Source organism: Poecilia formosa, unplaced genomic scaffold, assembly GCF_000485575.1.
Source record: "Poecilia formosa unplaced genomic scaffold, Poecilia_formosa-5.1.2 Scaffold0, whole genome shotgun sequence".
NCBI lineage: Eukaryota > Metazoa > Chordata > Actinopteri > Cyprinodontiformes > Poeciliidae > Poecilia > Poecilia formosa.
Window position 1 is genome coordinate 191,563 of NW_006799939.1, and position 17,721 is coordinate 209,283.

The following is a 17,721-nucleotide window of genomic DNA, read 5'->3' on the forward strand; positions in this document are numbered from 1 at the left end:
CTGTATATTTTTATATCTATGTGTATGAAAATATACACATCTTCATGTGTAAAGTAAAAATGGTCAATGACTCATTGCATTCAGATAATTCTTAATGTGTTTTCTGTCCTCATTTTTCTTTTGTGTAATTTATCAGAATGAGTGAGTGCAGCTTGTCAGTTTTCCATTTAAAGATGCAACTATGTTGTGAATCAAGTTTAAAGCAGCAAAGCCTATAAAAACTATAAATATGTTAGCCCAAACTGAGTTGCAGTGCAGTAACACACACACGCACGCACACACACACGCACACACACGGACAGACACAGGATCAAAGAATCGGCAGAAAATAAGTGGCCCAAGAAATGAGGTTCATAAGCTTCAGTATGATGTCTATACTTGGTCAGATTAAACAGTTTAATATTGAGAAGAGAACTTTCCAGTGTTTTAGCAGTTCTGTAAAAGTCTTTGAATCATTAAAAAATTTGATCATTTATCTTGTTTTAACTTGTTTTTTTTTTAATTATAATGTTTACTTCTGTGCCTTAGCATGACCTTAAGACCCCTGTCATTGATAACGGAAACCCGCTTTCACATTACTCTATCTTTAGAAGCCACTCGATGTTTTTCTTATTTGTTTGATAAGAAACAGGACAAGATATTTTAGGAAATCTGCCATTGAATCCACCAAATTGTTACCAAAAAGTCTCTCAATTTTTATTTATATTTCATGAACATAGAAGTTGCACTCGGTATATTTTCAGAGGTTTTTGTATTTCCTTCAGTGATTCTTGGTGCAGTGCCACCACAGGCTAGGGTGAGAACAGTTTTTTCAAAGGATTTGCTTTGTTTGACACAGTGCAGTGAGAAAGTGAACTCCACCAGCAGAAAATGTAACAAATGTTGCAATTTTGGTCTCTAATGGAACAAAGTCTACCAGACTCTCAGGTGTGAAGACACCCTAAGTCAGGGCATAGATTTCACATTGCCACAAGTGTGTTTCTGATTGCTCGATCATTGACTTATGACATCTTTCCCCAGAAGCTCATGTTTCCAATGACCTCAGTTTAGGTGAAAAACTCAGACGAAACCTTGTGATCCATCAAGGCGGTTTTGTTTGGCCTGGTTAACTTATGAAACTAGTCCAAGTTAGCTCCCAACTTTGTCAAGTATATGTTTTATGACAAAGAAGTAAAAATAAAATAAGTTTCTCTTCTTGAATTTAATAAACTATTAAATTCTTTGCATCTTTTTTTCTACTTTTCAGATTGATAAATTTATGATAAATCATATATTTCAATCAAAAGTTTACATGTTTATTCCCTCTTTGGATACATTTATAATTTAGTCAGCAGTAAGTTTTGATTTCATATTAGGGTACTGACTTTTAAAAAAATCTAATTTGAAGAGTCACATGTCTCATACACAGGTTGAATGAGTTTCAACCTGTGTATTTTGTTTTATTTTATTTGTTTTACATCCTTTTCTTTGTAGCGATATGGGCAGTCAAATTTTGCTGCCCTTCCAAGTCTAAACATAACTGGACAATTAGCTTTCTAACATTGGGAGATTTGTTTAATGACTTATCACTTTCATTTCAATTTGATCTCTGTAATAGTCTGACAATTTAAAAGACAAAAAAACAAAAACTAATATCCACTGCTCCCAGGTTCCGAAAGTATTGGCCACCTTCTTTGTTGATCACACACACAAACAGTGACATGTACACCACCAACCCACACATAGCAATTAATTACTGTGTCTACCTGTAATTTACTTGAACCCAGCATCAATGCTGTGATCAACACAACTCATTACCTGTAAAAGAAAGCAAAATCAAATTTAGTCTAATGAAAGGCTGACAAGAAAGACTAAAAAAAAAAAGTTAGAAAATGAGAAGAAAGCATTAGTTGTACTCTGATAGAGTACATCTTAATTATGTCCAAAGATATGGTTAAGCCTGTCCTCCTGATGGACGTTTAACTTATCTGCTTAAGCAAGTCCCATTTTATCAGTTTTATTGCTGATCCTTTTTCAGATCAAAAGGCTGAGTTCTTACATTTCTTCCAAAAACTCTTTGAATGAACAAAGATTTTAATACAGTTTGGAATGAACTATTCCTGTTCTCATATATTACTCCATAGCTGAATATCCTTTTGTCATTCAGTTTGGGTCAAATCATTTTTTTTCTCCAGAATTAAACTTACTGATTTAATTAAATCTGTAATAAGTTTCATTATAGTTTTCCATAAAGGGACTATCCCTTCCTCCCACCCCCTCCCGCCCCTAAATTCAGTGTTTGTTGTGCAGTGGTTTGTGCTCCACCCTCGTGGTTTGCTTTGGTGTTTGATGATAAACCAGTATCATTGTACTTGATTACAGTATGACAAACGATTTGACATTTTATGAAAAGGCCATAAATCAGACCATTCTGAGCCATATTTTACCAGCACCGTTTTAATGTCGTGTTTTGGGGATTTTTTCCTATGTGAAAGCACACACAAAAAAATAACCCTATGTTAATTTGTTTAGCTATCCATTGAATGTTTTGATGACTAGTTAAAGTGCAGAAACTGTCAACAGTTTTAACTAATGAGGAGCTAATAACTGTGTAACTGACTGACGTACCAACATTGGACTATATTTAATATATATATTTTTTTCATTTAATTGTCTGATTAATTTGCACATTGAGGAATATGAACTAAAGTGCACTATAAAACAGAGATGTAAGTAAGTTGAAGTTTGAGTATTTAATTTTAGATTTAAATAGCTTATTCTAATGAGGTGATTGTAAACAGTGCTCATAGCTAACTGACAAACTTTCAAAGTTTGTTTTTTTGGAAAGACTGCTGAAAGGAGTGGGACACTATTTAAGAAAATAAAAATAAACTTGGGCTTGTTCTAGCTCTGTGACCCAAAAGCAAAAATGAACTGCCATCGTATCTGAAGTGTAAAACACTCACATCCTTTTGGTGTGATTTGCAGCTCTATGTGGTATTTAGGCATACATTTGTGTGTATTTCATCCCTCTGTGGTATATATTTTGATACCATCAGGGGGTCTCTTCACACCCCCTGCAGGAAGCAGTTCTCACATATTGGACCACCCATGGCCACAGCCGCAAGCCCCTAGAGTTGGGTGACATGAAAAGGCTACAGGGGAGACAGCTGATGCACACGCGCATACACAAATAAATGGAAACACACTCAGAGACCTCAGAGAAAAGCTCTACAAACGCTTGAAACTATTGTCGGCAAGTAAATGTTTCCTCTAATTGTTTCAACTCAACCTCTCTATTAATGCCTGAGGTTGTGGGTGACATTGCCTCTTGACAAATAATGTTTCTCACCCCTACCCCCACCCCCCATCATATTTAGTGTTTTGTGGTGAAGTTTTGGACACTAAATTGCAATGAAAGCAACAAAAAGCCATTCTTCTTTTCTTGTTTTATTTTTCAGAAGCAAACATGTTCCTTGTTATAATTTACTACCATGATTCTTTTGTGTATAAAGTTTTTACCATTAAAGAGACTTGTATTAGGTTTGTTTTTGTACTGGTTCCAGAGACTGTTATTATTTGGTAATGGTTGCTCTAAAAGATGTGTTGAAACATATTGTAGAAGTACATTCACAGTTTGTAACTATTGTTTTAGAAATTTTATCTTTTCAATTCAGCTCAGAAAGATGTATAATTTTGAAGGCCCCGCTTCTTTATTTTTTAAGTGGGCCACTTATGAGGGGTGTAAACCATAATAAAATTTGGTGAAAAATAGAGACTGATCGTCAGCAAGGATGAAAGGAGAGTGACGCTGTATGGGTTTCACAATAACCATGCCTGGGACATGTTGGGACTTGTCTGCAGCACTTACCTCTCTGAATCGCTCCTTATCCCTCCTTTGCTCTTGTTGTTTTCCATTTTACCTTTAGTGATCTCTGTGTGGTGACAGTAATTGACTAATTATTGAATGAATTGACACCACTTTCCTTCTTTATTGTACTGGTTTCAAATGTTTTGTCAAGGGAACATTTCTTTGGGAAATGTATGTTTTATAGATGTATCAGCAAAAAATACACAACTGGGAGGCAATTAGTTCTGAAAAGAGGAGTATAAAACAGATGATTATAAGAACAAGGAACAGGCAACAGTGAAAAGAAAAGTACACAAAATATCAAAACAGAAACGGGGTAAATACGCAGTTTGTATTCCTAGATGTGACTTGAATGTGATGGCTACGGCTCTGCACAGAGGGACAGATGAAGGTGGTGTGTTGCTGTAGTTAGCTTAATAATTCAGTTTTCTATGCTCCACTAATCTGGAACAAACTTCCAGAAAACGGCTAAAATGCTGAAACGCTGTGTTCCTTTGAATTGAGGTTAAAAATCCATTCATCTTAGAGTTGCCTTTGACTGTTCTATTAATAATTGAAACATTAACTTTTGTTTTTAGTCCAACATTTTTTTTTCATTTATGTCCCTGCAATGTACTACCTTTTATATAAATCACTTTGAATTATCTTGTTGCTTAAATGTGCTATACCAGGAGTCACCCACAAAGTGCCTGCAAACACCAGGTCTACCCTAAAAATCATATCAGTTTGCCTTGGAGCTGTTCAAAAGATAAATCATTAAGTGATACAACTAAAAGTAAACTGTGTGTATCAATAACCATGAAGTAGCTCTCAGTGGCAGAAGGTTGCTGTTCCCTGAACTATGCAAATAAAGTTTCTGCACCTTTCTTAAACTTGCCACATGCACCTTGATGAGCACAGAAAGTGTTCCTCTGACAGCTAGTCGCTATACCAACAGTTTTATTCACCTATTTTCACTTAGAATAAATTCCCTAAACCACAGGGTTTATGTTCAGATACCACGAAATAGCTGACAACTATATATAGATGTATACATAGATGAATACTTAAACCTTTCATCTCTCCTTCCATCCCTCTAATTTGTGCTTTTGTGTTGTTCCTAGAGTAAGATGAACTACACATCCTACAGTAGAATTATGTTCTCATGTGGCAGTAAAGAAATGTTCTCTGGCTCACCTTAATCAAATAAGATTAATCAGGACTACAACCTGCGCCAAACATGTTGACAAGCTCTGAACAACACAATACAACTATTGTCGTCATGTTAATTTGCACTGTTAAAAAAGGTGGTTTGAAGCATCAAAAATTCTCACTTTCATTTCAGTTCAACCAGCTCGTATGAGTCTCACTGCTGAAAATTCCCAAACAGACGGTTCTTCAATGCTCACAGTGCTGTATGCCTAAAAAAACTGATAGGAAAACATGAAAGAAATTGTGGCTTTATTGGAAATATCACAATTTTACACATTAACATTGCAATTTCAAGATGACCTAATTTTGTGCAGTTATAGAAATGACTGAAACGGCAGTTTGTCAACTCTTTATAAAATGAATCCAACCTGGGCGCCTACAGAGTGGATACTTGATATATTGTCTTATGTTAAAATACGCAATGTTTAATAGTGACTAAGTGGTACTTATTAATACTTAGAGTAGTAGGTACTAAGTAGTAATAGGTGCTAGTGAATAGTGATGTATTTGAGCCGTCTAATGAGGCTTTAATAAATGTGTAGCAATTGGGATCAGCAGCTCTGCCTTATTTCTCATCTCTGTCTCCACTATTTCATTCAGTAAACAAACCACAGTCAGTATTCCAAAGTCTCAATAGGGAAAATGTCCAATATGTTTACATAAAAATACTAACATTTACATAGTAGAGATAACGTTTTATAGCGTAGTACTTCATTAATGCATGCATGTTTTTACATTAAATAACATTAACTCAATTAACACTTGCACATACACAAGCCTGAGTGCATAGTTCGTCCAGGCTTTGTCGGTTTAACTAATTCCAAACGAACACACAGATACACCCTGCACACGCTGCCTAAATGAATTAACAAACACAAACATGATGCCTGCTAGTGGCTCATGAATATATTAGCATAAATACTGACCAGACGTATTATTATTTATCAAATTATTGCCCATGCGGGCACACACGTTCACACAAACAACCCTCAAAAAAATTAGGTCAACAGCCTTGAATTGAAAGGAGTTAAACCTTATTATGTTTGATTAATAACACAACTGTGGTGCTATATGCGTGTGGATGGGTGTGCATTGTAGCTAAGTTCATCTATGTGGCTGAAAGTATTGGTGTGCATGTGTGTGTCCACTGCCTTGACTTCTTGACAGACGATATGAACCATTACCACTTCAATGACTTTTTAATAGGAACTCATTTCCATATATAATCTCGGTTTTGGGATGTGTATGTGTGTGCATGCGTGTGTGTTTGTGTGTCTAATGCCCCAAGCACTCTGCAGTTCCTGAAGTCTCTGAACCATATAGAAATGAGATCTGTCCTTGTAGCTTCCCTTAAATCTCTCTCCCCTCACACTCTCTGTAATCCAATCGTCCCACCAGTCTGCTGTCTCTGTCTCAGCTTCATTTTGTGTGCTTTTAATGACGTATGGTACAAGTTCATTATCTTGATAGGCTTATACTGGCTCTTAAGTGAGTGGGTAAGTCCTTGTTTTGTCCACTCTACAATTCATAACAAAGTATATGTTTCTTTTTTTCATCTTGAAAGGATTTAACTGGCCAACACACTTGTGAAAGTCTTGATGATAATGCAGAAAACTGCTAACCAGGGTTGTACAATAAAATCTCATACTAAAACACAACACTGTTTCCCAAAAGTGAATCCTGTCTCACTAAGCACTATCTATTTATCATTTTCCCCTAAATATGTTTGAGAGCTAAGAGGAGAAGTAGCTTGTGGGCATAGGAGGACTGAAGAAGTCCCTACCTTGTTTTTTTTGTTTTTGTTTTTTTGTTTCTTAATTCTTTTTGGCACTGGTGGCCTTTATTCATTATTGTCTGGACAGAAGGTAGTCCAGAGAGAGGAGGAGATGTCATGAAGGAAATAGCCTGGGGCCAGGAATCAAACACAAAACAGCTGCAGCAAGAACTGTAGTCTCAGCATAAGATCTCCCTGCTCTACCACTGATCCACAACGCACCTCATATCCACCCCTTTTAAATATTTTTTGTCATAGTATTTAAGATACAGGAGTGACAGGCAAGGAATCTGGTTGCAAGCACTGTGAGAATCCTGCAATGGTCAACCATTATTTGATAATGATTAAAATTTGCTTCAGAGCTTCCTGCTGGTGCTCATACCCATTTATCTCAAAATTATGAGATAAATTGGCATCCCATAATTTTGGGAAATTTAGGATCTCATTTTGTATCTCTAGTTGGTAATCTAAACTAGACTATTTGAACCTCAGCTGGATACGTCTACACTGAAGAGAGATGGTTGAAATAGAATTAGATTCAGGAAATATGTTCTTCTTGTGAGCTAGCTGGAATCTGTATTATTTTTTTGTTCCATGAGTTTCTAATATTTTACTTGTCTACTTGAAAAAAATCGCTGTCATTTCTTAACTACAGGATTTTCTGATGCTAGATTTTATCTTTTAAAATTATCAAGTTTCCTTCTTATAATCTGTCTTCAAGGAAATATGTACTCTGACAGAAAACTTGAAAAATACTCCAGTCTCACTGGCACCATAATGAAACACAGTAAACACCATTTTTTAGACAGGAGATTTTGTCATAACATTTACTGGACAAGTCAGTCCAGTCTGTAATTTTAATTGTGATGCTTATTTATCCTTTTTTGTAGTTTACATTTTAAACTAAACCATGTCTACAGAATATCTATTCTACTCTACCTCTATTATGTCACATTTTCCTGATTCTGATGTGTAAGTGCATCTCAATTACCTCCCAATAAATAGCTTAAATATTTTTTGTTGTTCACATATTTCTGGTCATCACTAACATAACAGACGTTCAGATCATTCATTACCAACTTGTAAGATACATGTTGAAATTGGCTTCCTTTATGACAACCAACATTCATGACACACACAGAAAATGATTGCCTAACTGGACAAAATCTGCAGCACACTGGCCAATTACTGTTGATAAATCCATAGAATGTGTGTGACCTACATATATAATTGCAGGGTCTTGTACCACACACAAGACCTGAGGATGTCTTATATATATATATATTTTTTGATGTATCTCGACATCCTATCTCATGCGCAGTCACACACAAAAGGTCACGCCTGCGGTTCAGAAGTATGTGTGAAAGTAGGCTAAAGTTGATGTGTTGGTATTTAAAGGATTGTGTGGGCTGCTGACAAAGCCATGCATGTACAGCCACACATGAATAAACACATGCATGTGGGACATGAACATGTCTGTGTGCATTCACATAGGCATGTCTTTATTAAACGCGCCTGTGAGAGGATGATTGCATGTAAAAGTGTGTGCTAGGTTTATCCATGATGATTATGCTACCTGCCAAGACACCCACACACCACGTCAACAGTCACAGTCGTTGCTCTAAATTAGGATGGTTAATTACTGCAATTAAGCTGTTGTGTGTGTGTGTGTGTGTGCGTGTGTGTGTGTTGGTGTATGAATTGTAGTGTTGAGTTTTGTAAGATGAGCTCTAGTGAGTGTTTGGTTTTGAGCTGTGTGCACGACAGAAAATGTTTCTATTAGTAAAGTTTAAGAATTACAATAATTGTTTTCATCTCAGTTGATATCTTTGCTTCAAACATCTTCAGATTAAGATTTGGTTTAGTGTTTTTTTTTCTTTTGAAGTAGGAATAAATAGGCAAGTAAAACTCTTAATTATAGTGTTAGGGTGTTTATGCTCTTAGTAATGTTTATTATATTTTTAAATTATGCATGCTCAGATACATTTACTATCATATCAACATTTAAAATGCACTAAATATTAAATGGTATTAATGTACTTCTCTTAGTGTCGATCAATTCCTAATTTTCAACTTCAGTGTGCAGAAGCTTAATTTTCTCTCCTCGGAATTTGCCAGATTTTATAAACCTTGTGCACTGACATCTTCCCACGATTTCTTTCTCCCAGTGCTGAGTGAGGAGATTTACTGTGGAATAAGATAGCCAGCGGGAAGCAGTTGAGGATAGGAAACACACTAATGTGATTGAAGGTCAGACAGGCCTTCCAGTCATTGGCACTGTACAGAAGTGTTGCTTGGCTGTAACTGAGGTGTTTGTAATTCATGTGAAGAAGTGAATCATTTCTAGGAAAGCCTTGCTTTAAATGAGTGTGGCATTTATGCTATGCATTTCTAATGTGTACTTTGATGCACATTGATGTTAAACAAGTGAACTGATTGATCTTAGCAGCATCTAATTGAGGTAGTTATCCATTTGTATTACACTCCAGGAAAGGTAACGGTTAAAATAAGTCCTGCTCTTTTGCTTAAGAAGTGCTTCAGATGTGTGTGTGTGTGTGTGTGTTTTAATGAAAATATTTGAAATGCCTAGCTTGGGAACCATGATTCATATTTCCATTGTCCATTTAATAATTGAAACTAGTGCATGTTAATAGAGCTACTTCAAATCACAATGCACATATTTGGCCAATATTACAGAAACTTTTAGAAAACCCTTTATCAGAAAAGCTACCCACAAATGTAATTTAACTACAAATCTGAGGGTAAAACAGATATTTTTCTTTTTTGTTCTTTTTTTTTCTTTTTTATTGGATACAACTTTGCATGGGTCTTAAAGTAAGAACTAGACATAGTGTTGTTTTCTTGTATGTTGTAAAGTTAAATAAGCTTTTCACATTTAACAAGCCAGTTAAGTAATGCAGTCAGGAAAAAATAAATCAGTTTTAACACTTTAAATGCCAAACTCTTGTTTTTGAGACATGGATACTATATACTGGAACTTCATGTCCCCATTTTTGAATTATGTCCTTGGAAATGTGCCCTTTCAGATAATTCAGTGGCATACTTTGAATTTGCATGTATATTATAATTTCCATTACTGCCTGTGGCACCCAATCCATATGAACATTCTGCCAGAAAGATTAAGATAAAACAAATGTTAAACATGAACATGTATGATTGGGAGGGAATAAAATGTACTTGTTTTTTTTGTTTTTCTTTTTCTTTTTTGTTCAACAATGTGCATATAGTATGCAGGAATATACAAAAATCTACTCTGGGGGCTTGTTTTTATCTTCTATTCCAAATGACCACATTAGGAAAATATTTTTAGTGAATAAGCAATGTTTTTTTTTTTTTTTTTTATTTGACTGTCCACTTATTTTTGAACTTCACATGTGGCTTCAGTTTACTTGGCACACTCTACATTTTACTACAAAACTGATGATAAAATGTAAAATGCAAAGATTTTTGCAATTTGAAGTATTCTGAAAATCAAGTCTGGTAGCCTTTCAATAGTAGTTTACTTTCTGAGTGTTTTTACAAAGCCACAGTCATGTATTAGATGTTTACCTATTCCAGTTTTGCAGAATAGTTGCAATATATTTTGATTTAGCTTATTTCAGGAGAAATATTAAAAATCAATCCAGTCTGTTCATATAGTCCTTATCCTTTGTGCTGAGCAGCACTATAGAACTGTTAGACAACCAGGACATCATGTCCCTTGCTGTCACAAATGCAAAACTACATTGGAGCCAGAAGAAATAAATTGGTGCGCAGCTAAACCTGGGTGTTGTGTCCCAGGTCTTCCTATTTCTACTCAAAGGTACAACATATCTAACTCCTAACTCTGTAAAACAGTCTGTAAAACCACTTCATTAAAAAGTTTGCATTTTCTCAAACTATACACCAACCCTAAATCTGCAGAGCTATTCATATTCACATATTTACTTTAAAAAGTATGGCTAAGACTCTTAAATATATTTAAAGTTACAAAAATTAGGCAGATATCTTCACAAATTTGTGCCTAGTTTTTACCCTTGCTTTTGGGTGATAGTAGTCATATAAACTAGCTGTGCACTCACACACAATGCAAGCCAATATCTGGCGAAAAACTGAAGTGTTGATTGTTTGATGTGTATAACGCACGTTGAGGTCTGTTGTTCTTGGACAAAGACAAAAGGAAGTTCGTCACAGTGTAACTGTTTCCTCTCTCTGTTTCTTCATTTACCTTTATATTAGGTGAAATATAGGGTAGATACTTTCTGTCTACCCTAGAAAGTGAAATCCTCATTTACTGAACTCTTACTCAGCTTGTATTTCTCATTTTAAAAAACCCAATGCAACTTTCTGCAGCAGAATTTTATATAATAATATCGCCCATGTGGTGCTTGTAGAAATTATAGAACTTCATTTGTTGTTGGGGATCACATCCTGGGATCTAGTTTTGCTATTTTATTATGTGAAGAAAATTTATTAAATCATGTATGTTACAATATCCTAGTTATTTTTCATTTAATTTTTTTACCTACTGTTCACAGTTTTAAACTGGTATTTCTGATTATTGACTCAGTAATTGGATGCCTTTTGCTTGAGGAAAGATGTTCATATTCAACATGACACGACTAATCAGAGGACATTTTCATATAGTTTTGAACATTTATTAAGGAAAAACATCTATTTAACCCAACCAAACTCATTTTGGAAATAAAACTGCCCCTTTTGGTAAACCATTAATTAACTGTGATAAACCATATTCTTTTGTGTTAGGTTTCACGAGCCACACCATGCCACCCCCCCTGAATCCCCCCCGCCTGCCTACCCTGTAGAATCATAAAATCACTTAATCCACATAAATAGAACCTGTTTAAGAACCTAAAGTTGGCTAAGTAACCTCAAAAAGCAACACTTCATGGGATGATCTAAAGAAATTCATGATTAGCTGAGAAACTAAGGCCTCAGAACTCCAGCAAACCACAGTGAAAGCCATTATCCACAAATGGAGAAAGCATGGAACAGTGGGGAACTTTCCCAGAAGATCACATAAATGACTCTTCCAGGAGGTCACAAAAGAACCCAGAATAGCTTCTAAAGCTCTTTAGACCTCACTTTGATGATGCAATGATAGGAAACAGGCTGGGCAACAAATGTGTTCATGGAATGCATCTAAGGTGGAAACCACTGCTGACCAAAAAGAAAATGATTTCACAAAAAAAATGGTTCCCAATACATTTGTGAAAGTATTGTAGATTTATGAGATGCACCTTTTGGAAGGTGTACATTTTACATCTGCCTTAAAACTAATGTAGTATTTCAGTGTGTGTTTTGTATTTACTCTGCCTATCTTCTGCTGATTTTAAAATTTGTATAGTGATCTGAAAAATTCATTTGAGGGCATGGCAGGGGGCTGGAGGGGACAGCAAAAACAGGAAAAATCTGAAAGGAAGCAAATGTCTTCCACAACGGTATGTGGAAATATTCTGATTTGTGATATACTGTTTGAATCAGAGCTGCTTCCTCTATCAAAGGCTGAACCCCCCTGCACATCCAACCCTCTCTCCTTTTCTTTTTTTTTTTTTTTTTCAATTTTCTTTTTGCTTATGTAAGACCCTAAGCAAAACTAGAAATCAGTGTGGGCTAGAAAAGCCTGATCATTACTTCACTTATCATATTTAGTAATTAGTGCTTCTCAGTAATATTGGGAACATCATTTCAACCAGACATCACTTCTTGTACCCTGAGGAAGCAGCTGTGTAGTTTGTATCTAACCAGATGGAGAGAGGAGGACAAGCAGGCTTTTCCTGACGGCTACCTTCCCTACATTCCTGGCCAACAATAACACCATCGGCACACCTAATGACAAGGAACAGAGAGAGGCAAGCCAAAGGCCATATTGTTGGTCAGGTTGTTGGGTTTATCTGGAGATCTGCTAATGACTATGGCCTTGAGTAAACATGAGATTTTCCAAAGCATCACCCTCCTCTCAACATAGTGAACTAGGAAGCCACAATAGGTGTGTGTAAAGCAGACGTTACACAACCTCGACAGCATTGTGTTGTTGGAATCTCAGGAATTTTGTTTTTGGGAGGAATACATTCAGTTTTCAGACCAATTAACTACAGGTCTGACCCTGTATTAAGCAGCCTCTCAGGGATGGCTCCTCTGAGGCAGAGCTGTTACGTTAAATCTGACTGCCGATGGGTAGATGTAGGGAAAAAAAAACAAAAAAACAACCTCAATCTCAGGATGCAGATGATGCACTAAAGGGCCTTGACATGGGAGTGAGACTGAAATAATTTATCCCATACAAGTTGAGAGAGAACTCCACTCAGCACCATCGTTTAGGACTGAAAGATCACAAACATCTCAAATTATGGATAAATCATCTTGCTGCAAACCACCACTTCAGTAATGTAATTTTAACAGATTCTTTTTAATTATGAATACTGACGGTGGTTAATGTGTCCCTGTGTGGAGCTTGACCTCGAGCTTTTCAGCGGCCCTTAGAAAAAAAGGTTGCTTTTGCAACTGTGATATTGGTGAAACATCGCTGGTGTTCCCAGAAAATTATTTTAAAAGAAGTCTAAGAAGATTAAAAAAAAACTAATGAACTCCGCTGTTACCGAGTCCCACACAAAGGACACACCGTGTTGTGTGTGTATGTGTGTGTTGATGCTGGCGTGATATGATCTGAGAATGTGAGATCAGTTGTTGGTTTTGATGTTTTCAGACATGGATGGTTTCGGAAATCTTCATTGCATTTTAATGTTCACAATGATGATATCTCCAAACCTTTTAAATCAGCTTCTGACAATTACACTTCCATCAGTTTTAATTCAGCCCTCCCATGAAAATCCATCCAACTCCTACTTTGTATCATCTGTATCTCTCTGTTTGACTCAACCGCCGCACAGACACACACCACTGTCCAATTAGTCAAGCATAATTTTTGCTATCTAAATGACCACATGCATCTTTCTGTCTATCCTCGCACAGTTAATGATAATGATGGTTGCGCACATTTTTATGCCAGTGTGCGTGCAATTTGCCTTGTGCCTCTGTAAGTGCAAATCTATTTTTGTGTGCCTGCATGAGATAATATGTCTTAACACATAGCTTAAGCAGACACTCAACCATTTCCAAACCTACAGCCCAGTGACAGATCATTAGACAGTAGCACTGAGCGTGGCTCTAATTTACTGTGAAGCCGGTAGATCATCCCCTCTTGCTGCATCTGACCTTCCCATTCCTGCAGTAATTGTTTGTAGGATGGTTATTTTTAATGCTTGTCACTGACTGTCATGAATAGGGTTCTTTTAAAGCCTTGGAGCATTTAGGTACTGACAGCAAGGGGCTTTGCGTGGCAAAGGAGGGAAAGCATTTGGAGGAGAGCTGTTGGCAAGCCGAGGATGTGGGCTATTGGTGGATTGAACACATTTGTATAAATTGACAAAACAAAGAAAAATGGATTTTGATTAAACACAAGTTTATTTTTTTGTTCATCTCCTCTGCTTTTATACAAAATGATTCATTTTCCCATTTTGTGTGAGTTACTTCTGGTCTCAATTGCTTTTACTTTGCTACACTGGTAACATATCTGATGTAAATTCACAGGTTGTCCCACAGCTGATTTCTTGGGATACAAACAGATCACTTTTGTTGAAAATCCCCAACTGGTTTCAACCTAGGGGGTTTAATATTCATTACCTACAATAGGTGAAGTTATTTTAAACTCTGTTGATGAAGCCTGACATTCCCTGAAGTGTAAAGGCAGCTACAATCAAAGAAGAGAAAGCCCACATGGGAGTTTTTACTTAATTCAGCAATTTGTTTTTTTTTTCTTTTCGTGCAATCATCCCCTCCGGATGATCCTAAACTACTTATTGGTTATAAAACTTTTTTTTGGTTATGTCATCATTTTTGACCTGAAAAGCTTTAAAAGGCACAGCTTTTCTAATTAGCTGTTTTTTCATTTAGTGTGATTTTTTTCCACCTATCTTTCCAGAGGGAGTGTGTGAGATCTGGTTGACAAGTGAAGACACTGGTGCTTACGGCAGAGACATAGGGACAGACCTGCCTACATTACTGTGGAGATTAGTGCAGGAGATACCTGAAGGAGCCATGCTGAGGCTGGGCATGACCAACCCTCCTTACATCCTGGAACACCTGGAGGTATGCACAGACACACACAGTCTGATTTCCATCGCGTTGCATTTTATCATTGGATCTTGTTTTCCTAATCACAACCCCAGGCGGCTCTTGGCTAATTATAAACCTAACCAGGTCCTCATTGTATCATAAATGGTCTGCATGATGGTTAATTTCATTGTTTCGTTATAATCCTCAGATTGTAACTGTAATTTGATTTATGGTTCCTTGATGCCAATACCTAGATTTTTCACATGCCACCCAAAAGTATAATCAAAACAATGGTACATTTTGACCAAATTAACTAAAATACTTAGGCTAGTAAGACCATTTCCTCCACACCGTTTGGTTTTGCACCCCTGCCGCCGCCCCCCAAACCTCATACTCTGTCTTCTCTTTGTGGGGGAAAAAAATAAATAAATATTGCTTTGCCTAGATTTAATAAACTAAATTGCTGTCCGTTCTGCTTACCAAGCAGTTCAGCTCCAGCCTTCTCTCAGCTCATTAGTTCATTTTCTCCCTCTCTAATGAGTCAATTAAAGACCATTGTGTATTCTTTAGCCACCCCGGTTCTATCAGTCATTATTGTCTTTTCTAGTAGAACAATGGACATTGTTTACCCTCGCCTTTTTTTTCCAGTTTGTTCCTCTGATTTTCTCCTGCTCCACTAAAGATGCAGTATTTAGAATGATTTTTATTTTTATCTGGCTGTCTGTCTTTGAAAGAACCGTCTAGAATTAATTGGGCAAGAATTTATTAATGTTATCACAGATTTCACTATGAATTGACAGTGCATATATTTATAGAGAAATTTTAGGCACTAACGTAGTTCAGAGTAGTGCTAATGAAAACTGAAAAGGAGATAAGGGCATTAGACTGAGTAAAGAGTGCCACAAAAAGCTTTCTAAAACGTGGTGTCTTAATCTTATTAGTAGATTCCTAATCGATAGATGTATGATGTAAAGTTAAGGCTGCAGTTTGAGTGAGGAAAACTTCTGCTAGGAATTGCTTTTGCTGTGGCTAATAATCCGAAAAACAAACAAAAAGTGGTTCCAATTATTAAGACAAGACACTCGGTTACAGAAATAAACAATCATGGTTTGCTTTTAATGTGGTTTTAAGGCATGAATCAAGCCACCTTGGCTTATGCTAGGCTGCTGTGGTCCATGTTGTGGCTCTAAAACAAAACCAAGGAGATATATTTTTCTAGCAGGCATAATTTGCCAAATATATTCTGAGTTCTTATTAGGGAGGCACAAGATTAATGGCAAGAGGAATCATTCTGATTCTTAAAAAAGCTTGAAAACACCAGTTGGTGTAGTTAAAAAAAGCTCTGGTAACCTTTCACTTAATGAACGATTTCGCCTTTGCAGAAAAGGTTGATTTTTAAATTCTTTGAAGCTACAGCAAGCAATTTAAGAATTGCTCTCTGTGGTGAAAATGCTCAGATCAAGGAGTGCAAATATCATTCTCAACAGAGATGATTTCTGTCCTTGTAGCTCAGTTTCATATTTAGTTGTAAAGTCCTGCAATGAGTTCATTAACGGAGTTGAAAATGTCAGCAAGAATAGTAAGACTAGGAGAAAACTAGCAGTGATGTGAAATAAAAAAAAAAAAAAGAATTTTTCAGTGTCCATATTTCTTCTGTTTGCTTATTTTGTTACACTTTAATGTTTGCAGGTCTACAACTGAACTCCACTACTCAGTTGTGGTGGAGTGTTTAATTCTGCAACATGTCAGAATTAAATAACACTGATATGTTGCAATGCGGGTGTGAGGCACTGAACTTTTTCTTTCTCTTTGGAGTTGCAAGACTTGAATTTCTTTAGAAGTGAACCTCACCTGATGTTATGATTAAATGCTGCACCTTAATATCCGTCATGGCTGTGTCTCATGTTCTCTAGAAGTACCTTAGAAACGGATTATTCTGAAACATGTCCTTATTTTGAAAACATTCTTTTTTTTCCCTATAAACTCAACAATTTTCATTAGAAAAATGGATGGTTGATTTTGATCTAAATACAATAAATATGTGTTAATATGCTAGAAACATGCTAATTTTCACATCCTATAACTGTCAGGTAGATGGTTTAACAAACATAAAAAACAGGATGAAATTAAAGATACATTGTAGAAATAATCAGAAATCGAAAAGCAATTTAGATAAAGTTTAAGTTTTGTTGCGCTTAACAGAAAATACATTTACCATTCGCTCTCAGTACTTTGTTCATTGGAAACCTTTACAGTCACCAGTGATAAAGAAATAGTTATTCGCATGATTCTGGAATGTTTTTCCAAAATATGTGTGTATATTTTCCTTACTGTTGGCTTCCTTCTTAATAAAATTTTCTGGAAACAATTGCTTCTTTGAAAACTATATGAGCATAAATAAACTGGCATCTACTCAAGTGAGTCTGACATATTAAGTTAGATCTGAATGCTACAGATTAGCATAAACTTTGCTACAGTTCTACAATTCAACTTTTTATGTTTCACCTGTGAAAACATAACAAAGATTGGGAGCAAGAGTAGGGCAGTCTGACCTGGACAGATCAGTGTTGTTAGATTTACTACAGCTAGTTAAAGTTGAAGAATCAAGGATGAGTGAGATCATACATAAATGAAATGAGGGCAGAAATTAAGAAAAAAAAAAGAAAGAAGGAAAACAGAGGGATGAAGGCCCGGGGATGGGGACGAGGGGTAAGGAAGAGTATAAAATAAGTGCTGTGGGAAGCAGCAATAGAGGTTGTAATTAACCAGG

General features: G+C 36.2%; 1 protein-coding gene across 3 annotated transcripts in view; it reads left to right on the forward strand.

Annotated features, from left to right (window-relative positions):
• The window catches only part of cdkal1 (CDK5 regulatory subunit associated protein 1-like 1), a 186,596-nt gene that overhangs the window by 88,025 nt on the left and 80,850 nt on the right, over nt 1–17,721 (forward strand). For all 3 annotated transcript variants that reach the window (XM_016681490.1, XM_007553167.2, XM_007553936.2), the window contains exon 9: nt 14,818–14,984. In XM_016681490.1, the coding sequence (XP_016536976.1) occupies nt 14,818–14,984 (167 nt within the window). The remainder of the gene's footprint in view (nt 1–14,817; nt 14,985–17,721) is intronic.